The sequence below is a fragment of the Phyllostomus discolor genome, chromosome 1, assembly GCF_004126475.2.
Source record: "Phyllostomus discolor isolate MPI-MPIP mPhyDis1 chromosome 1, mPhyDis1.pri.v3, whole genome shotgun sequence".
In the NCBI taxonomy this organism is placed as follows: Eukaryota; Metazoa; Chordata; class Mammalia; order Chiroptera; family Phyllostomidae; genus Phyllostomus; species Phyllostomus discolor.
The window spans coordinates 197,674,793-197,696,549 of record NC_040903.2 but is presented as its reverse complement, the minus strand read 5'-3'; the positions used below and the strand labels follow the sequence as shown (position 1 = coordinate 197,696,549).

The 21,757-nt window shown below is 55.8% G+C and overlaps 1 protein-coding gene across 3 annotated transcripts; it reads left to right on the top strand.

Annotated features, from left to right (window-relative positions):
- Window positions 1–430: 430 nt before the first annotated feature.
- On the top strand, window positions 431–21,213 carry TGFB3 (transforming growth factor beta 3). Of its 3 annotated transcripts, none has more exons than XM_036012488.1 (8): window positions 431–898; window positions 1,537–2,363; window positions 9,822–9,985; window positions 10,236–10,365; window positions 15,334–15,441; window positions 17,379–17,550; window positions 18,119–18,272; window positions 19,327–19,485. In XM_036012488.1, exons 2-8 carry the CDS (start codon window positions 2,024–2,026, stop codon window positions 19,483–19,485), a joined length of 1,227 nt encoding a protein of 408 aa, XP_035868381.1. In that variant the 5' UTR covers window positions 431–898; window positions 1,537–2,023. The 3 variants fall into 3 exon arrangements, with proteins under 3 accessions (XP_035868381.1, XP_035868375.1, XP_028363036.1); XM_036012482.1 differs by having other exon boundaries at window positions 1,152–2,363; XM_028507235.2 differs by lacking the exon at window positions 431–898 and having other exon boundaries at window positions 2,024–2,363; window positions 19,327–21,213.
- The last annotated feature ends 544 nt before the right edge of the window (window positions 21,214–21,757 follow it).

The window sequence follows — 21,757 nt, the reverse complement described above, 5'->3', positions numbered from 1 at the left end:
CCTCACCCATCTGGGAAATGGGCGCCTGCCAGCTGCAGACTTCGTGCTCGCTGGCACTGCGCCCCGCGGAACCCCCGGCGGGGCGGGAGGCTGCGAACATCTGGAGGACGTTTCTGCGAGAGAGGCTGCAGAGCAGGGCTCGGGGGAGGGAGAGGTGCACTTGTACGCGCGCGGCCCAGAGGGGAGGTATTCCCCGAGGGCCTCGGGCTTGTGTTCCTCTGTCTTTTTCGAAGCTCTTTCTCCCCTGGAGCCCAACCCCAGATCGCAGCTCTCCTGGCCTTCTCGGCTCCGACTCGCTGAGCCTGTGTCACTGGCGGTCTCGCCTCGCCAGAGGGCACCCTCGATCTGCCGGAAAACGCCATTTTCGGCGCCCCTGGAGCATCTCCAAGCTTCAGCAAGCTGCCCGACTCCAAGCTTGTCAATGAAGAATCCGGGCCAGGATGGCCGCAGAGCTGGACCCAGCTACTCCGAGCCCGCTCCAACCCCGAGCGCCACCCTCCAGAGAGGGCGGCACGGCCGCCGCTGCCCAGGCCCCGCGCGCTCCCCACCCTGCCCAGGGCCCAGCTTGGCCCGGGAGGGGGTGGCCAGGGAGGCAGCGCAAGACCAGCCCAGGAGAGGACGGACTGACAGCTGGAGAGGGAGAAGGAGTTGCGGGAGAGGAGGGAGGGGATTCACCGGAGTAACTTTCCAGAAAAACAGTCAACGTGTAGCAGGAGTGACTCCAAGAGGAGAAAAAAAGTTCAGTTACCACGTTGAAAGAGAGGACTCGCAAAGTATTTTTCAAACGGGCTCGGCTTTTCCTACGCCTGGTTAACACATTAAAACCGTGCAGCAAAAGAGGCTGCGTGCGCTGGTCCCTCCCTCCCCCACCCCGGACCAGAGACGTCATCGGAGGGAGGTATAAAATTTCAGCAGAGAGAAATAGAGAAAGCAGTGTGTGTGCATGTGTGTGTGTGAGAGAGAGGGAGAGGGAGAGAGAGAAGCAGGAGGGAGAGAAAGGGAGGGAAGACGAAAGCCAAGTCCGAGGGAATGAGCAAGAGAGGCGAGAGATAGGGGAAGAAGCATGCGAAAGAAGGAAAAACAGCTTTCCGGAGCAGGCGTGCAGTGAGCTGGCTTCTATTTTATTTTTCTCCTTTTTTATTTTTTAAAAGAGAAGCAGGGAACAGAAGCAATGGCCGAGGGAGAAGACAAGCTGAGGTGCTGGTGACCCCGGGCGTCCAAGTGGATTATTGGGGCTGCGCTACAGGGGCCCGACCTCTCTGCCTTCCAGTCGCACATAACCCCACATCCCAGCCAAGGAAGACGAGAGGCAGCGTGAACAAAGTCATTTAGAAAGGCCCCGAGGAGGTGTAAACCAAAGAGAAAGCATGAATGGTGTGCCTGAGAGACAAGTGTGTCCTCCGCTGCCCTCACCTTTAGCTGGGCCGGCAGCGGCCCGGCCCTGCCTCTCCCCACCTACTCACTGGTGATCTGAATTTTTTTTTTGAACATTTTTTTTCCTTTTCTTTTCCATTCTCTTTTCTTATTCTCCTTCAGGGCGAGGCAAGGATTCTGATTTTGGGACCCAAGCCATGGTCCTCCCGCTCCTTCTTTAAAAAACCCACTTTCTCCCCATCCCCGAGCGGCCTTTGGCAATATCAGATATCTGCTCTATTTATTTTTACCTAAGGAAAAACTCCAGCTCCCTTCTTACTCCCAGCTGCCTTGCCACCCCTCCCAGCCCTCTGCCTGCCCTCCACCTGGCCTGCTGGGAGCCAGAGCCCAGCAGAACCTGTTGAGACACATGGAGAAGAACCCCAGAGCTGCAAGGCACACAGTCGGCTTCTTCGCGCTCAGGGCTGCCAGCGCTTCCTGGAAGTCCTGAAGCTCTCGCAGTGCAGTGAGTTCATGCACCTTCTTGCCAAGCCTCAGTCTTCGGGATCTAGGGAGGCCGCCTGGTTTTCCTCCCTCCTTCTGCACGTCTGCTGGGGTCTCCCCCTCACCAGGCCTCACAGCCCCCCTGGCCTCTCCCCCGGGCTCGCCCATGAAGATGCACTTGCAAAGGGCTCTGGCGGTCCTGGCCCTGCTGAACTTTGCCACGGTCAGCGTCTCTCTGTCCACTTGCACCACCTTGGACTTCAGCCACATCAAGAAGAAGAGGGTGGAAGCCATTAGGGGACAGATCTTGAGCAAACTCAGGCTCACTAGTCCCCCTGAGCCTTCGGTGATGACCCATGTCCCCTACCAGATCCTGGCCCTTTACAACAGCACCCGGGAGCTGCTGGAGGAGAGGGAGGACGGCTGCACTCAGGAGAACACCGAGTGGGAGTACTATGCCAAAGAAATCCATAAATTCGACATGATCCAGGGGCTGGCGGAACACAGTAAGTCCAAACTCTCACTGGCGTGTCTGCTCTGGAGGGTCTGACCTGGAGGAGGGAGTTCCACCGAGGGGGGCCTAGTGGTGGCCGCCCGGCGGGGCGCCCCAGGTTCGCCCACACCGAGGCTTGGGAGGTGCGTTGGGACTGGGCGTGTGGGCGGGGAGGGAGACAGAGCCATGCTGGTCAGACCAGGCCACCTCGGGGCGGCCAGGAGCCCTGGGCTGAGCGGCTCGCTCAACCCGCATCACATCCTTGACCGATTGTCATTCGGGATTGCGTGTCGTGGTCCCGTTAATATGTGTGCTCGCACTCGCGAGCTGATAGGCGACTGGAGGCATATAGGTGCTGTAAAGGGGCAGGGCCAGCTCTCCCTCAAGCCCCGCAGTGTCACGAATCTGGAGACCTCCGTCTCCTCCCTCCTCTCCACAGCTCACGGTGGCCCGTCTCTGGTTCAGCTTTTCCAGTCCTTGGGAAGAAGACTACCTGCCCCAACTTAGTGTATGTCAAGCTTTTGGATCCCAGGCGAGAGGCATCTTCTTGCCCTCTGGGTCCTCCCCTCTCCGCCACACACGTGACCCACGTGAGCTGTGGGCATGGGGGAGGGGCACGCACCTCCCTTCACGAGTACACGTGCGTTAGGGCGACGTATAGTCTGGGTTTGTACAGTAAGACAGATTCGTGTTCTCCCAGTGGGTGTCTTCCAGGCCTGTGGCCGCAGGGAGGGCAGGGTCGTGGCTCTCGTCGACGTGCAGTGGTGTGCCTGCCGGCGGCCCTTTTGTGTCTGCGTGTCACGGGAAGAGAGGGTGGGAGGTGTGGCTGTGGGTGCAGAGGGGACGTGTGTCTGGGAGGGTGTCCTCCCAGGAGGCTCCGTCTGTGCGGAGGAGCTGGGAGGCTTCTGAGCGAGACGTCTGTGTGTTTGTACACGTGTGGGAGTCATGTGTGTTTACTGAAAAGGGATTTTAAAAACTTCAACATGAGAGAGAGAGATTTGGCAGATGTTGAGAAACTGACAGCCCAGGAAGGAGGAACGTGAGCCAGGGGCTCTGGGCGCAGCTCTGTTTGCTTTTCCTACCAGCAGGTGTCCTCAACACCCCACTCCCGCGCCAGGCTCACCTGGGAGGGGGGCAGCTCCCGGACTGGGGGGTGGGGCTGGGCGGCGGGGTGGAGCAGGCAGGGTGAGGGCGGTCAGCAGGAGGGAGCTGCAGGGGTGGAAGGGAGCCCGGCTAGAGAGAAGGAGCGGGTGGCTGATGGGTGGACCACTCTGGCCGAAGGTGCGAAAGGCCCCAGTGGGGGCTGGCCCAGGCCAGGCCCGGGAGCCTGCGATTCCTGGCGAGGGGTTCCCACTCTCGTGTCCTGTGGCTGCCGGGAACGCCCTGCCTTCGGATGTGGCTACTGTGTGGGGCGAGGCTGGAGGACAAAGCAGAACTGGTGCTCCCTGCCCAGGGCCCTCTAGGGCGGACTGACTCAGGGCCTGCCAGGGGTCCACCGTTCCCAGAAGCACCAGCAGCTGGATGGCTAAACCTCCAAGCCCCTGGGCACCCATGAAGGGAGGGGGTAGAGGACACAGACTCTGAGGAGAGTGGAAAGCTAAGGCCAGCAGGAGAGGTCTGAGGAGAGCCCAGGGCAAGAGGAAAGGACTGGGACCTTAATGATCCAGGTCAGGAGGCGGAGTCCCAGGGAGGAGTGACTGTGAGTCACTAGGGCCCAGCCAGCCTGGAATCCCCAGCTGAGAGCCAATGAGCCAGGGAGATGCCGGGGCACACAGGTGCCGGTGGACCTCCATCTTGTGCAGACCTGGGGCACAACGGGTGGACACCCTTGGGGAAGCCAGGGCAGGGCTGAGCAGCTCCAGGACTGTGAAACTAGCAGGCAGTGGGTTGTCCCTGGGGCCAGGGAGCTGTGGCCAGGCAGGGAGCTAACCTGCTGAGCACAGCGCTGTCCTGGTGAGGGGGCAGGGCCCAGTGGGACACGGGCAATGCCAAGGAGGCTCGCAGGTGCAAACAGGAAGCAGGCCCAGACTCTCTGCAGCTGTTGGAGGTGACACAGAGGCTGAGCAGACATGGCCTGGGCCCGCCCTGCAGCTGGTCAGGTGCTGAGCCAGGCCTGCAGAGGCAGCCGCACAAGGCACGCTACTTATAAAGAAGGCAGTGGGCAGATGGGAACGCCCAACAGATGCCGAGCAGGAGCAGAGAGCCCTCACCAGAGGCTCGGGGCGAGGGAAGCCTGTCCTGAACTCGGGAGGGCCGGCAGGGCCCTGGCTCTGGGCTCTGGACTCTGGGGTGGGACCCCGACAGGGCCTCAGGGCCAGAGCTTCTGCTGATAGGGGACGAGATGACATTCTCTCCCACATGTTGTCACTCTCAGCCCCCTCCTGTACCCAGGGAACAGGCACTGGGAGGGCAGTGACAGCGGGAGCTGGGGCAGGTGGCAGGAGCTCCCGGAGAGCAGGGTGCAGGGAGGAATCACTCCCAAGGGCGCCGCAGAGAGGCACCAAAGTGGGAGTAGAGAGGGCCGGGCTACCCTCTGGCTCCACCCTGTCACACGGGTCCCCTGATTTCCCTGTGTAATGGACGAAAGAACTGACACGCATCAGTTAAGTGATTTGCCCCCCAAAAGCAGGGACTCTAACTTAGTCCTGGCTGGTGAGCACCAGCGCAAATGTGCAGAATACACATCCCGAGTCCTACCTTTACCCTTTACGCTCCGATAGAATTCTGATCAACAACACGTTGTTGGACCGAGCAGGAGGGGTTAGGAGCTATCCCCTTAGCAACCCCCGGGGGCAGGTTGTGGAGTGCTAACTGGGTGCTTTCTTTCTTCACTCCGCTTATTTTGGTGGCGGGACCTTGACACAGCCACAAAACGTCCTCCCATGTTCCGCAAAAGGCTCTGTGTGTGTGTTTGTTTGTTTAATTGTTTTGTTTTATTTTTATGCAACAAAGAATCTCAGGCAGACTATGAAAGTACACCACACAAAACTGGGCAGGCTATCTCCCTGAGCCTCAGTTTCCTCATCTGTGAGGTCAGAGATCATCCCTAAAGTCCTTTTGAGCTGAAACAATGTTATGGTTACATCTGGGATGAGTCAACACAGCCTCTTCAGGGGAGCGAAGGCAAGGCTGGAATCCCTTTTATGACTCCCCTGGATCTTGCTGTGGGCAGCAGGCCGAGGCGCTCTGCGCCCCACGTGGGAGGGAGGACACGGCTTTGTCAGTTCCTCTGTCATCCTTATTATCAAGATATCACTGGGGTGGTGTCATTTTGTCTTCTGGCTATAATTACCTGTGTCTGGCAGGAGACTGCTACTTTCATCAGAGGGTGGTGCTAAGACAACTGGCAAACCCAGAGTTCCTGAGAAAACTGGATGTTTCAGCCTTTCTTTTTTTTTCTGGCTGCTACATTTAGATTTTGTTCATTCTGAAAATTAAAACACATATGGAGAGAACTCATTGGTTCTGGAGCCAGTGCCCCCCCCACCCCCGCCCTACAGCCAGTCAGTGTTTGTCCAAGTGTTCCGGAGGCCAGGGAAATGTGGACACTGGATTCCCGGGCCCCAGCCCGCCCTCGGAATCTCTGGGCATTGAGACCTGGGGAATCTGTCTTTTCCACAAGCTGCCTGTTGCTTTTCAAACCCACTGAAGCTAAAGACTCAGTGAGCTAGGGCCACACCTTTCCTTAGAGGGGCTGCAAATGTGAGTGCCTGCAGAGCCAGGCAGCTAATGCCAATGACCCTGAAGAACAGCCACAGCGCAAGCGCCTTGGCAAGCTGCTCAGGACACTTGCCCGCACGTCACGGCGAGAGTAGGGCATGTAGGGAAGGCTGGTGGGGGGACCTGGAGGACACACGCCCCGTTAAAAAGGGGGTACCCGCTCCTGCTGATTTCCGCGGTTAGGACAATGGGTCCCGCATGACTAGATCGCACCATTTCCCGGAGCAGCAGAAAGTCTGGATCTTTCCGCGAACTTTCCCAACTTTTAACACTAGCGTAAAATATTTATGGTCTTCTAATTCAAAATTTTAAAAAATGATGCCTCGGCCAAGCAACATGTCTAATGCATTTAAAGGTTAATCCATTTAAAGGTTAAACCATTAAAGCTGTGGTTTCTCAAACTCCCAGAACATCTGGAAGCCATGGCACCCTTTACCGAGCTCTATAAACTGTCGTTCTCAACCTTGGCTGCATATTAGAATCATCTGGAAATCTTAAAAAAAAAAAAAAAAAAAAAGCAAGCAAGCTCTGGATCCACCCACAGGCCAATGCAGTGAGAATCTGCACCGGAGAGCGGGTCCAGGCCGCATCTGTTTGTAACGCTCTCCAGGTGATTATGCGGCACGGGCGGGATGAGGGAGCCCCGCCACCCCGATACGTGCGGTCCCGCCGCCGGAACCAGCAGGCATTTTCCTAGCAGAAACGACGTGTACGAGCGAAGGCACGTCTGTGAGCCCAGGTGTCTGAAAACATTCGAAATGGCTTGATCTAAACATGGTCAGCTGTTTCCAGGTTTTTCCATGAATATTCTACATAAGTCGTTTTTGCTTGTTTTTCTCTCCCTACAGCAAAAGAAAAAAAAAAAAGAAAGAAAGAGAGAGAGAAAATGGCAGCCATCAATCTATATATGTTGTGTGTAATGGAAAAAGTTGGTCATGATTTAATTTGTAAAGGTCAACCCTCTAGTCCTGCTCTCAATCATACTAGTGTTCTCAGAGGCAGGGCTTGGCCATGAACCTGACTGGGAATGGGCGCTTGTCTGAGGCATAGCTTGGTATTCATGGGTCCACTCCATGGAATTCTGCCCCATTTCGTTGGTGAAACCGTCCCTCCACTAGATGATCTCTTGGGTCATCTCCAACTTCCAGAGTCTCTGCTTCAATAAAGGGCCTCAGAAGACTTGGGTTCAAATCCCACACCTGCCAGCTACTAGCTGAGTGACCTTGTGAAAGTCATTTCCTGACACTCACTTTGGTCATTTGTAAAATGGTAAATTTTACTTATTCTCATTCTCCTGAAGGATTGTTAGAGGGTCAAGTGAGTTAATAAAAGTTCTTACGAAGTGTAAGGGTGTGTTATTAGATTTTGGTTACTTATTTACCTCTGACTTATTCCACAAATCATTTACAACATCATTATTATTCGGTGCATTTAATTGCCAAGACGATGATCACATTCTCTTTTCTCTCATAGGACATTCTTTTTATATCAGTAACGACCATGTCTGAGCTTTGCATATTAGGGTCAACTGGTCCCTGGGCAGGACCCTTCAGGACATCAGTTTCTTCATCTGAAGGGGGCTGCACTACATGACCCCTAACATCCCTACTAGCTGTTAGAAAGCTGTAGATACCAGTGATTTAAAAAAAAAAAAAAAAAAGACCCTTCTCACCTCCTTCTTGAAATCTCCTTGAAATTCCCACTCAGATATCTGTTCCCTTGACATTCGGGAATAGGTATCTGACCGATGGGGCTGAAAGGAACCAAGGAGGGACAGTCACAAGGATGTCTTGAAGACTCTCCTAGCTCACTACTCCCCCTGCCCCCCTCCTGGCTGCCCATGGCCTTGACCCTCCTCCCTGGCACGTGCCCTTTTCTGTGCCCCTCTCCGGCGCGATGCACACGGTGCACTGACACCCTCCCTCCCTCTTTCAGCAGTTACTGGAGGCCTGTTATCGCTGCAGCCCTGTCGATGACAGCTCCTTCGAGAACCAAGTGTGTCAGTGCTTGCGAGGGTTTTCGGTCCCAGTAGCTCCTCCGTATCTAGGGGGCGACGAGCCCTCACACTCACAAACCGAATCGCCCACGTGGTTGCTCTTGGGTTCTGTCTGAAACGGTTCAGGGGCTAGTTGGCAGCCGCCTTTGTTCTTTCGAAGCCAATTATTAATCAGGGCTTCGTTAGCAGGCATTCACACGTTTGTTTGCCTAACATCTGTTCCATTAACGCTCGAAGAGCCCGTGTCAGGGCCCCCAGATGGCAGTTTCCAGAAACGCTCACTCATCCTTTCCTGAAGATCAGTAGCGCGTTTGCTCGTCTCCGGGCCTCTGATCCTTCCCGCCTCGGCCGTGACTTCCGAAGCCGCCCCTCGGGTGATTATGAGCTCATTCCGGCCCCGGCCATTATGTGTGGAATCTGGGTCTCTGGGCTTGAGTTTCAAGTTCTGTCTATTGTTACCGTTTGTGTAGAAAGTTTTCCTCTGGGTGTTAATGCTGCTCAGATCTTGAGGTTGTGGAGGCCACGGGAGAAAAGACAAGATCTTTCCTTCATCTGGCTCTCGGGTAGGAAAGAATGCGTGCTGCCTCCTGTCGCACGGACAGGGACAGAGGGGCCCGTGGGGTGACGGAGGCTGGCGTAGCACGTGCTGTCGAGGAGAGAAGCCCTTAGAGAGAGAGGAGCCGTGGTGAGGGGCCAGCTCGGGCTGAAGGGACGTCTAAATGCCTGTGGGTCTGCCAGGCTCGAGATGCAGGCTCTTCGCCAGACCAGTGCAGCCTCGTGAGGGCTGTGACATAGTGTGGATGATGTCACTGACCTGCTCCGACCCTTTCCAGGGCTCCCTACTGTCAATGGGATAAAACCTGACCCCTCTGTCTGACGTTTCCGCCTCCCTGGGGGTGGCCCCCAATTTACTGTGTTGACCTCATCGCGTCTGTTCCATCCTGGCCGCTTGGGGGTGCTCTTGCTCACCTTGCGGTTCCTCCCCAGCCTGCCTTTGTTTCCACAGTCCTTCCCTGTGCCAATTCTTTCCTCTCCATCCTCGAACCCTTTCCTCCTGCTGGACCCAGCTCAAATACCTCCTCTTCCATGAAGTGCTCTCTGCTTTCTTCCACGTCCGATCTCTTTGCAGCAGCTCCTGGACTTCTTTGAAAGCCCTCTGCACTTTCCCTCTGGTCCTGTTATTTGGGCCCATGTATTAATAACCTCGTCTGTGTGTCCGTCTCCCCGAAGGCAGGGGCCATGTCTCTTCATTTGCGTTTGGCGTTAGTGCTGTCCTTGGCACGCAGTGTTCACTCAGCACATGTCCGATGCATGAATGGCTGCCCGAATGAGCAATCGCGTGAACGAAGGAACCCACTAGCTGTGAGATGATTCAATTAACCAGGGGAAACACGCTGGGATCTTTTGAGAGTCTGTCTTTTCTAAAGAGTAGGAGGAGCCGGTCTGGAGAGCCTGTCGGGGTGGTGAGGAGGCAGTGGGAAGACCACAGCTGATCACGGTCAACGGACCACGGTTGGGTGGCCGGTCTTGCGCCACATCCCGGGGCTGTGTGGTCTCTCCGCTCCTTTCTCAGGTCTGTGTGTGATCCCCCGGCCACTGAGGATCTTCTTCCCATCTCCGCTTTTAGGTCTGAGGTGTCAAGCCTCTGGAAAGGTCACAGGTGGGACCCTGGCCCCTCGGCCAGTGTCTGTTGGCCTCGCACTGCTCCCGTGGGCCTCACTCACACTGTGCCTCCCCCACTGCCTTGTTTCCTAGACGAGCTGGCCGTCTGCCCCAAAGGAATCACCTCCAAGGTGTTCCGCTTCAACGTGTCCTCCGTGGAGAAGAATGGCACCAACCTCTTCCGAGCAGAATTCCGGGTCTTGCGGGTGCCCAACCCCAGCTCCAAGCGCAATGAGCAGAGGATCGAGCTCTTCCAGGTGAGGCCCCTCCCCAAACAGAGACCAGCTGGGGAGTCCAGCTCCTTCGCCATATCAGGGAGCTTGGCAGGCCTGGGTGTGAGTCCTGCCTCTCTAGGCTTTGGGTCTGTCTGGCATTAAGAGGATTAAGAGTTAACGAAAGTGCTGGGAGGAGCATGCGGAAGCTCTTGGTTTCCTCTTGCTCCCCTCGCCTGCCCCCCCAGCGCTGGAACATAGCTTGGGGGTACTCACTCCTCTCTCTGCCCTGTAGATACTCCGGCCAGATGAGCACATTGCCAAGCAGCGCTATATTGGTGGCAAGAATCTGCCCACGCGGGGCACCGCCGAGTGGCTGTCTTTCGATGTCACTGAAACCGTACGTGAATGGCTCTCGAGAAGAGGTAGGGTGACTCTTAGAATGAGCACTTTGGATGGAACCTGGGGTCCCTTGGTCCTTCATGAAACAGACGGAAGAAGACAACTAGGGGAGTCCCAGATCTGGGGGTAAGGTCTAGCTTTGCCACTGACTCTCTGGGTGTCCTTCATTCATTCGCTCAACTAGTATTTATCAAATGCTCACTCCAAGCCACTGTCCGGGAGCCACGTCCTGGATCTAACAGTGAACAAGACAGATATGTTCCCAGATCTTACGGGGCTTTTGTTCTGGTGGGAGAGACACATACTAAGTAAACATCCTGATGAATAAGTCCAGAGAGCGGTAAGTCCCAGGAAGAACAGAAAGCAGGCAATGTGATAATGACATTTGATGCTCAGGGAGGGTCTCTATGGAGAGGGAATTTGTGCCCTGAGACCCAAGGGATGACAAGAGGCCAGCCCACTCAAGTCAGGGTAGAGGGATACTGTGGGCAAAGGAAACAGCAAGGCCCAGGCCCCAGGTGGGAACCGGCTGGATCTGCTCCAGCAGCCCCAGACAGACTGGTGCAGCTGGAGCCCAGGTTGCTGGGGGTCAGAGGGCAGCTGGGGCCACGTGATTTTGAGCCTGTCAGGCCACAATCAGGTTTAAGGACTTATTCCAGTTGTGATAAGGTGTCCTAGGAGGCTTATGAGCAGGGCTGGGGCTACGGGTGAGGTGACTGGTTTTATGCCCCGCCCCCCCCCCCCCCCACAGGACAGGGGAATTGTGTGGTGGGTATGAGGACACGAGAGGACTCCAGCTGGCTCCCAAGGCCTGAACACCCAGGTGGCGGCACCCACCGGCACCGGGAAGGCTGGGAGGAGAGTATGTTCGGGGAAGGTTCTGTTTCGGCCGATTAAGCTTGAAAGGCCTGGTTGCCATTTGAGCAGAGCTGGTCGCTAGACGTAGCACACGTAACATGTCCCAAGTACCTCCCCCCTCGCTGCTTCCTCCCCTGGGAAGTCAGGCAGGGAATGGTTCCTTCCCTGCTTTCAGCCTGTTCCATCACAGTGAACCTTTACTGGGTCAGATACGGAGACTGAGGCCCAGAGAAGTTAGGAGGTCTGACCAGGGCCCCGCAGCCGGGACGAGAGCTGGAGTCTCCCGACCAGCCGTCACGGTGCCCGGGACACTGCACCCCGCTGTTTCTGTGCCCGGCGGCACCGCCCGGTCCGTGCTCGGTGGGCAGGCGGACCTGTGATGGCCCCACGTGCCCCTGCTCTCCCTCTGTGGAGAATTCCTGCTGCTGTCAGCTGCCTCGGAGCCACAGTTGGCTCACAGACTGAGCGCTGGGGCCCCTGGGCCAGGGGGGGTCCTTTCTTGTCCTTGGTGTTTTAGGAAACTGGGGGTCAAAGCTCCAAGGCAGAGATTGCTCATGGCTTGGCCTACCTATTGCCCTCAGTGTTGTCAATGAACTGCAGCGGGTGACGCTGGTTAACGGGAGCACACGGGTTTCCGGTGCCCATCCCGTCTCACTGGATCTGTGAGTGTCGCACGGTGTCGCACGGTGTGCCCACAGCCTCAAGTCAGGCCGTCTTCCATGGCCACATTTTAGGGCCCCTCCCCCCGCTGCTTTCAATTTAACTAGCGGTCAACAGTTTTGGGTTTGCTTTTTTAAAATCAGAAGATTTCACATAAAACCTAGGCTTCTGGCTTTTCTTGAAAAATTGGAAGATTTCCTGATAACGATCTGTTGGAGATAAATAGTGGCCGCCTCTTGAGGTGGGGCACACCTTCTTCATGTCACCTGGGCCCCACCGTCCCCCAGTGACCCCCAAGAGTGAGGCTGGCAGTCCCCACTTAGCATGAGATGTAGGCTTGCTTCATCCACTCGCAGAACCTGCCGGGCTCCGTAGGCGGCTGAGTTTGCGAGTCCCCATCTAAGGGACGTTACCTAATGGCTGAGTTGGCAGCTCGTGGGCCGGAGGTCCTGCCTCAGCTCCAAGGGTACCCGGCAGTTCCCATCCTCTCTCCCTTGCCGAACAGGAAGGCAAAGCCTAGGAGGGCCCGCGTGGATCTGCTGACAGCAGCACTGCTGGGAATTCTGAGTCAGACCGCACTCCGCCTGGAGCCCGACATGGCTGCGGAGAGGAGAGGAGAGGCCGGGAAATTAATCTCTTCACTTCCCTGTCTGATTTTGATCAGCTCCACCTGGATTTCTTCGCAGCCCTGAGCACTTGAAGGAGTTCCTATTTTCACAGCTGCAGAACTCAATGAGTAGTTTGCATTCAGAATGATTTCCATCCTCTTGGAGACATCAAAAAGATAATTTCGTAATAAAACCTGCGGGTCCCCCACCCACCTGCCCCGCTGCTGCCAGTTCTGAGGTTCACACTCTCTCAGCAGATGCTGCCCGCGCCCTGCGTAGGGCAGTCACACACAGGCCTTTTTACTTACGCAGAGCTCATGGGCCTCTCCAGAGGCTGTGGCCCCAAACAAGGCAGCGAGTGGACTCCAAATGGAGTTGGTGGTGTGGACCAAAGAGGAAACTGAGTCACACATCTGGTCTGGCACTCATTCAGCAGACGTCTGCGTGCAAAAGCCTACTGCATGCCGGTTCCCAGACTGCCTTCTGGGTCCCGGAGCTGGCTGGAGCCCCCTCCAGGGCTCGGGTCCAGGGCCCTCTTACCCCTGAGCTATCGCGTCACCCCATCTGTGTTTCCTCTGTGTGCAGAGCCAGGCCTCCCCAGAGGGCAGGGCAGGGTGGGGAGCACGCCCAGCATGCAGTCTGGTGGGGCACTGGGAAAACAACCGTTTTGCAACTCAGTGAGTGTGTGGGCAGCTTCCTCGCTTCCTTGGTGGTCTCAGTTGGCCTCTCTTCTCTGTCTTTGTCTCTGACAATTAGGAGCCAGGCTCTGGCATCCGGCTGCCTGGGTTTGATTCTTTGCACTACCAGTTCCTGGTTGAGTACCTTGGAAAAGCCATTTCATTTCCCTAAGCCTCAGTGTCCCCGGGTCTGCGTAATGAGGTACAATAATAGCTCCCACTCTGTAGGGTTATTCTAAAGATTAAGTGAGTTCATACAGGGAAGTCTCAGAGTGCAGTAATGCTCAGCGAAGGTTGGCGAGTCTTGTCGTCGCTCTCTGAGCCCCCTACCTAGACAGAGCCTGTTGGCTGAGCCAGGCCATCATCTCCCACTTAACACCTGTCCCCTAACCCTAACCCTCCCTACACGTCCGTCTGCACCTTGACCTTGTCACTCACACCACTGTAGGTCTCTGCCGGCTTACCTGCAACCCTCCTGGGTGATGGGAAGAGTACTATGAGTTACATAGCCCGTTTCAGCGGCTCCAGCCCCCTTTAGCTTCCTTCTACCACATATGCCTCCCTTTTAGTCCCTTCTTGTCCTCTGGCGGGGGCTCCAGCTCCTTGTTGCACGGTCCCTGCGAGCTGACTTTCTGGGACAGAAATCTTTAAGCTCAGCTGGCGTCAGCGTATCCCAGAGGCTGTGCTCTGAGTTGGTGGAAGGAGGGATTGAACTGGTTTTACCCAGTAGGACTGGGACTATCCAGGTCTGCCTAACCGTGGCTAGACTCTCTGGGCGGGGGTCATTCTGTCTGTGAGAAGGATGCAGAGCAGGCCTGGGCTCTTTGGGGTTTTCCCCGATGGCACCCGAGTTCAGTGAGACTCCAGGTGGGGCCCAAGGCTGGAGGCTCGCGTAGAATTAGGGTGGCCTCAGAGGACTGGGCATCAACCAGCTCTCTGAGACACTGACCCTGAGCCCAGAGGGGTCCTCCCCACCGTGACCTCTCCTGCACCCGACCCCTGCTGCGCCCGGATCGGTGGAGAGTCCCTGAGTGTCGAACCCACCAGAACTGACCTGATACCAGGCCCTCTCCGGTTTCCCGAATAAAACAACTGGCTTCAGCTCAAATTTTTCACTTCTTTTCCCCCCCTTTTTTTCTTCCACTTCACTCGGCCCCTTTCACTAATTTCCTTGCCTCCCCAGCCTTGGTTACCCAAACACCGGGTCCCACAGCTAGCAGGAGAAAGGGCCAGAGCCAGCCTCTCACCCCGGAACGTGAGCCACCAAACCCCGGCACACACGTCCTCAGGCTCCTTCTCTCCGGGCTGCTGTCGCCTGGACCCTTGGCCACGGGCCTCTGCCGTCTCCTCTGGCCCGAGCTCCAGTGCCACAACCGTCTTCCCGAGCCGCTCGTTTCCCTCAGTGAGCCTGCCACATTCCCGGCATCCCTGTTACAGCGAGCAAGGATTCCCAAAAGAAGAAACCTCCAAGGAACTTTTACCTGCCCGTGTCCTTGTTCCTTAAGGAAAATACAGCCAAGTGTAACTGGTTTTTACCTTGTTCCCTTTGGCGTCTACCGTTCTACACCTGCAGCCTCAGCCCTGGTCCAAATGCTGGCCTCCTCCCCCTCGACTGATCGTGCCGCTGGTTCGCAGCTGACCTTGCTCTGACATTGCCCCTGACTTTTGACCCCACGGCCCAGACTGGGCCACCTGCCTCCCACCGTGTGGCCCGCTGAGTTTGGGGCCCTTCGAACCACTGCCTCTCCGCCCCAGAGTTCTTCAGTTCTCCCCTTTCCTGGGTCTCTCCCGGCCCCTCTGCCTCTCCCCATCCTCCGTGGTTTGAACACCTCCTCTCCCATCAAGCACAGATGGTGGGACTGTTCCTTCCCGCATCCTCATTCTTTTGCTTCCAGGTAGGGCAGGGGACGATTCTTTGCTAATACCGTCCTTTGAAAATGAACAAGTATTGAAGTTCTCCTCCCTGATCCCCCACCGGTTTACGCCACCAGGAATACTTGACGTGTGCCAGTGGGAGTGGGAAGGCGTGCGCTCGGCCTCCCTTTCTGTCCGCGGGGCCCCTCGGGACAGGTCCCCTCGCTCTGCCTGCGGCCGCAGAGGCACCAGCACTGCCGTGCCCGCGGTGGGTGGGTGCACATCTCTGTCTCAGAAGGAGCTTCTCTCAGCAACTTCGTGTCTTATTTTGCAGAGTCCAACTTAGGTCTGGAAATCAGCATTCATTGTCCCTGCCACACCTTTCAGCCCAATGGAGACATCCTGGAAAACATTCATGAGGTGATGGAAATCAAATTCAAAGGTAACAACATGGATAGAACGGGGGACCCCTACCAGGCCCCAGGGAAAGGAGCCGAGCTCCCTCACAGGGATGGCCAACCGTGCTATGCCTGAGGGCATGGAGTTGCTCCCGAAGCAAGGAGTGTGGCTTCCAGCTTCTGCGCCTGGAGAGCGCGTTGGCACTGGAAGGCAGAGTCGAGCTGGTCAGAGCAGTGCGGTCCTGTAGGTGAGCGGTGCCAGCTCTCTGTGCTCACGTCCCGTGAACGAGAGGACCTCTTTCACCTGGTGGTTATGCAGATTAAATGAGATAACAAGTGTCTCAGGCAGGGCCAGGAATGCCCAGCAAACAGCAGCTGTCCTTCCCTTTCCTAAAAGAAGAGAGTGGTGGTGGACACAGGTCCGAGGGTCCTGAGCCCTGGCCCACCAGCAGCCACAGAGCCCACCTGCTCTGCACCCAGGGGGCGTCAGGGTTGGAATGACTGACCGCTTCAGGGATGCGGGTGTTTGTGCTGAGCTGGTTAGAAGTTGAGAGTCACTTCTGGTTTTCTGACGTGTTTCTGAGACGCTCGACCTAGACAGTCTCTGGATTCAGGGAGGTCGTCATTTCTTGTCGTGGTCCCACTTCGGGTAACCGAGGCCCACCTGAGGCCAGGTGGCTCTCAGGGTCACACCCACCGGTCAGAGGAGCCTGAGGTCAGAGGCTCGTTTGGAAAAGGGTGCGGCCCTCTTTTGGCTCCCTGCCCCGGGCAGTCCTGTTACCCTGCAGCGGCTCTATTTCAGAGCCTTTACAAATTGTTTTAGCTTTTTTATTTTTGTAAAGATTTATTTTTAGAGCAAGGGTGAGGGAGGGAGCAAGAGAGGGAAGAGAAACATCTATCAGTTGCCTCTCCTGTACGCCCTGACCGGGGTCCGAACCAGCAACCCAGGCGTGTGCCCTGACTAGGAAGTGAACCCGTGACCTTTCACTTTGCAGGAGGATGCCCAGATGATGCCCAACCAAGTGAGCCACAGGTCAGGGTGGGAGGTTTTTTTTTTTGTTTTTTTTTTTTTAAAGCCAAGCAGTTGACATCCTAATTACAGAATCTCAGAACTGAGAACATCTTTGGGATCCTTACCTAGAGGCCAGGTTAGGACAAAATCCTTCCCCTTCAGTTTTGCTCATAAAGATTTTCAGGAAAAGAAATCAGAAACCAGGCCTTGGTTCATCTCACAGACCAGCGCCCCCAGGTGGCGAGGGCAAGGCCCTCCCCGGACTAGCGCATCAAACCCCCGGGGCCGGCCTGCGGGGAGGTGGACGCAGCTGGCGGCTGTCTGTCACAAAATAGGTCTCCCCTTAGTTGAGACCCTGTCTAACTCAGTCTTCAGTCCTTTCCTTCCCAGAGGACACAGCAGGTTTTCTTTCCAGAGTTTGTTTGCTAAGCCGTTTATCGGCTTACTTTGTTAGCTCATTTGAGTTTTTATTTTTTTATCTGAGTTTTATAGTGAAAACATTTTTTGAAACTGTTAAGTCCAATGAGAAGGGAATGATTATTCAGTCTCGTTCCTCTGGCTTCCGTTCAGGATGTCTTAGATTGTGACACCTTAAATAACAGCGGGGACTTCTGTGCTGTCTCGGCCAGTTCAGATGAGAAGAGGAAAGGCACACAGCCCAAGCTTCCTAAGTTCCAGAATTTAAAACTCAGCAGCCCAAAGGGATGATAGGTGGCTACCCAGTGAGAGAGGCGCTTCGTGGGTCCCTGAAGGCCCCAGGGGCCTCTCGGGATGGGCTCGCTGCCCTCTGGAAGATGAATGCATGCAGGGGTCATGAGGGGCCCAACCAGGGGTGCCCTGTGGGTTCTTTTGGTGCCACCCCCCGCCGCCCCCCAGTCTTTCCCATCCTTGCAGGCCACACCGTCGCTCCCCCCAGGCGGTGATGGGGAGGGTGAGAGAGCGGCCTCCACTCTGCCTTCCCTCCTGTAGGTGTGGACAGCGAGGATGATCATGGCCGTGGGGATCTGGGACGCCTCAGGAAGCAGAAGGACCACCACAACCCTCATCTAATCCTCATGATGATCCCCCCACACCGGCTCGACAACGGGGGCCAGGGTGGGCAGAGGAAGAAGCGGGCCCTGGACACCAATTACTGCTTTAGGTGAGCCTGGGCCCCACTCAGGATCCGTGAATTCCCAAGACCACCTTGACTGTGTACCCACCGTGGGTCCGGCCCCCGGTCTAAGCCACACCCACCTGAGGGGCCCTGATGCTATTCACAGACATCTCCAGGGAAAGAGATTTCAAACCTCTTACAAATCTCTGTTGCTGTGGGACCCCCCCCCCCCCTCGTTTTTCCTCGGCCCAGCTCCTCGAGGCCCTGGAGGAAGTCCATACGCCAGGAGGAGAGAGCTGCTCAGACGGTTCGGATAGCGGGTCTTGGCTGAAGCCTCTGCACGGTCCTCGTGTTCTAAAGTACCCGGCCCCTTCGCCTTTTTTCTCATCCCCATCATCTGTATCTCTGCCTGTTAAGCCCTTGGGATCATGGTCTTCAACACAGACAATGCTTTTATAGCCTATACCGTTCAACGCACTTGAACCTGGGATCACATTGATTAGACCACCCCTTGACGATGACCAGAGTGCAAACATGAGGGCCATTTGTGAAGTCGTTTACAGTGGTGGTTTGCTCTAGGGTTGGTTTTCTATAGACGTGCTTTGTGTTGCAGCAACGTGGAAGAGAACTGCTGTGTGCGCCCTCTCTACATCGACTTCCGCCAGGATCTGGGCTGGAAATGGGTCCACGAACCTAAGGGCTACTACGCCAACTTCTGCTCAGGCCCCTGCCCATACCTCCGCAGTGCAGACACCACCCACAGCAAGGTACGGGGCGGGGCTCAAGCAGCGGGGAGCGCAGGGGCGGAGTCGGCCAGGCCACTGGTTTACGAGGGTGCCTGCAGGAGTGACGAGCTGGAGTAAAATCCTGCTCATTGGTGAAGACTCTGATCTTGGCACCCTGGCCCAACTCTACTTGGGCACATTCTATCCTTTATAATTTCTTACACAGTTTCAACCAGACTTTTTTCCATTAAATATTTTTTTTTATTTTAGAGAGAGAAAGGGGGGTGGCAAACAGTGCGAGAGAAAGAAACATTGATTCGTTGTTCCACTTGTTTACGTATCCATTGGTTGATCGTTGTACGTGCTCCGAGGGGGATTGAACTCGCAACCTTGGCGTGTGGGGATGATGCTCTAACCGACTGAAGTACCCAGCCAGACTATTTGCTCTAAAGCCTTCATACCATTCTGAAAATTAGCTATCACTCGCTGCCCCGTGTGTCAGAAATGTGTGCACAGGACTGGCACGGAATGTTGGGGCGGAATGGCTTCTGCCATCAGTGCAAGAACTGTGGTCATTCCAGCCTCTTGCGTGTAGAGAAGTTACTTTCAAAGAAAATGTGTAGCACGCAGAAGCTAAGTGGAACTGGAAGAAAAGGGGAGAGAGAGGGTAGCCCATGACTCTGAAACCGGCTTGTCTTCCCCTGGAGGGGGAATCAGAACCAGGGCAGACATTGACGAAGCACGTTTTCTTAGAGCTCATTATCATTGCATCTTGCCCGGGGCCCCACACTCCAGGTGATTACCACACGGCAAGGTTTGGTGAGAACGCTTCTCACCAAAGTGACTAGTTACAGCCAGGAAGAGCGATAGAGCAGTGTTAGCACAGACAGAACCCTATTATCAATTTAAAGGCCCCCGTTATCTGGGAACATGCTGAAGCTGTTAAACAAACGTAGATGCGCTGCATCCTCCACAGGGCGAGTGTCTGCCATGTGCTCTGTCTCCGGAGCAGCAGCCCCTGGAGCTTGTGGAGGGCGCCAGGCTGGTGGCGGGGGGGGGGGGGCCTCTCCGACCTCTAACGCTGCCTCCTCCCCAGGTGCTGGGCCTGTACAACACCTTGAACCCCGAAGCGTCTGCCTCCCCGTGCTGCGTGCCCCAGGACTTGGAGCCCTTGACCATCCTGTACTACGTCGGGAGGACCCCCAAGGTGGAACACCTCTCTAACATGGTGGTGAAGTCCTGTAAGTGTAGCTGAGACCCTGCCTGCGACAGAGAGAGAAGGAGCGAGAACTGCGGCTGCCTGGCTGCCTGCTCCTCGGGAGAGCACGGAGGCAACGGACCTCACCCAGAGGCCTGGCGCCCGCGACCCGCAGCGGCAGGCAAAAGGCTAGGACGGAGGTTCCCTCCTGGAACATTTCTTTCTTGCTGGCTCTGAGAATCACTGTGGTAAGGAAAGTGTGGATTGGTTAGAGGAAGGCCGGACTCTTCAGAACACACAGATTTTTTTCTGTGAGGTGGACAGAGGTGGTGGGGACAGAGGAAGAGGGATGGCAAGTTGACAAGTCGTGCAGCAATGGGACTGGGGACACCCGGGGAGGAGGCAGGGCAGAGAATGGCCGGGAGAGGGCCAGACTGGAAAACACCTCCGATCTGAGGTCGGATTTGCTCAGCGCTGCCCCACATCCGCCCTAGGGCATCTGGATCACACTGCGCATGGCACGCATTTCTCTTCAGATAGGTTACCGAGACGTGGTCCCAGTGTCGTATCTCATACCGCCTGGGAGGAAGGACAAATCTGTTGTTTTTGCAAACTGCTCTCTTGACATCAATCAGCATCAAGGGTTGTTACAGGGAAAGGTCCAGGTAATGCAGTTCCGGGGCCCTCGGCTATGCTGGGCCCTACGTTGAACTCAGAAGCAGAAGGTGAGAATCAACCCGCTCGTGTCCGCCTCTGGGTGCCTCCTCTCGCCTTCTTCCTCCATCGTAAATACTTCCCCTTGGACACTTGGCTAGACACCTTCCAGGTCAGGGTACGCATATCTGAATTTGGGGTCTGTGCAGCCTTCGGGGCATTGAGAGCTCCCCCGGCCCCCAAGCCCCGGTGCCCACCTGGTGTTCCTGGAAGCAGGCACGGCGTGCGGGCGCCCAGGGGAGCTGCATGTGTGCGCTATGCAACGCCTTGGCCCCAGACGCGTAGACCGAGGTATACAGACAAATACAAATATTACTCTCAAAATCTTTGTATAAATAAATATTTTTGGGGAATCTTGGGTCATTTTATCTTTTGGAAAATTGTTTCTAGTAAGAACGTTATTTTCTAAGGTGTACATCTGACCTGATAAACATCCTCAGTTACCATTTTAATTCACGTCCATACCTGCTCATCAGAGGTAACTGGACTCTGGGGCAGAGAAGCGCAAAGGTAAACACACCGTTTAGTGTGAACGCCCTGGCCCGCTGTGCCGCCGCCTGCCATCGGAGAAGATGGCACTGTCACTTCTGTTCCCTGCTTTCTTCATGGCGTATTATTCTCAGACACACAGAGGGAGCAGCTCGGATTTGCAGAAGGTGCAATATATGAATTTGACCTCCATTTAACTGTGGGCAGAACCACCAGGCATGTGGAAACGTGGTGGTTTGCACACTCACTATAACAACCGACACCATCATTCTGACAGTCTCATCTCACCCTCCAAGTCGGAGGAGAACTAGGGAAACTAGCATTCATAGATGGCCTACGAGTAAGAGGCCTAGTCTGCTGTCAGGTTCAGCCCAGAAACAGCTCACCAGCAACCACTTTCAGTCATCGGGCCTCTTGCCAGGCAGGTGGGAATGGGAGCGGGCAGGGGAAGCAGGACTCCAGAGCGGTGCTGGAGTCTACCCTGGTGTCAGTGCCCCTGAAGCAGCCATCTGCAATGAGTGAAGAGACACTGGCAGCTCCTGAAAAGCATGTTCCTCTGTGGAAGTCACTGTGCTACTGGTTCTTTTAAAAAAAGGTCTATTTGGAGCGAAAATCTGCAGGTCAAAGGACGGGTACAAAACATGTCGGGGTGTGCGTACTTTGCTCCTTCTGGAGTTCTCCCGAGTTGTGCTCCCGAGTTTGGTCCCCAGGACGGTTTTCCTGCGCTGTCTGCACCCCCGCTGGTTCTGAGGGCGCCTCTCTCAGCCTTCACTGCACGTGGCATCCGTTTACTCCCGCTGTACTTAAGAGGCACCTGCCCCTGCCCTCCAGCCACGGCGGGGAGTGTCCTGTCCCATCTGGCCCAGGGCTGGTGGACCTGGACGGGTGCAGCATGCCCAGCTTGCTGGGCACAGGCCACTGCTCTCCCAGCTTCCAGAGTCTAATCCGCTGCGGCTGTCAGTCTCAAATTGCAATGGACATGAGAATCACCAAAGTGTTTATTAAAAATGTGCAATTTCAGGCTGTAACGAGATGTCTTAGGCCTGGGGCAGGGTCCCAGCTGCTGGAAACTACCTTTTGAGAAGCAGCAGCGTGTGGGACCCGACACTGTGGGCCCTTCCTTGAG

Bases quoted from the DNA above. Each gene is read 5' to 3' on its own strand.
- TGFB3 (XM_028507235.2), top strand. From the start codon at position 2,024: ATGAAGATGCACTTGCAAAGGGCTCTGGCGGTCCTGGCCCTGCTGAAC. The intron at 15,442-17,378 runs GTAACAACATGG...TCCCTCCTGTAG, and splicing joins GATGGAAATCAAATTCAAAG to GTGTGGACAGCGAGGATGAT. The intron at 17,551-18,118 runs GTGAGCCTGGGC...TTTGTGTTGCAG, and splicing joins GACACCAATTACTGCTTTAG to CAACGTGGAAGAGAACTGCT.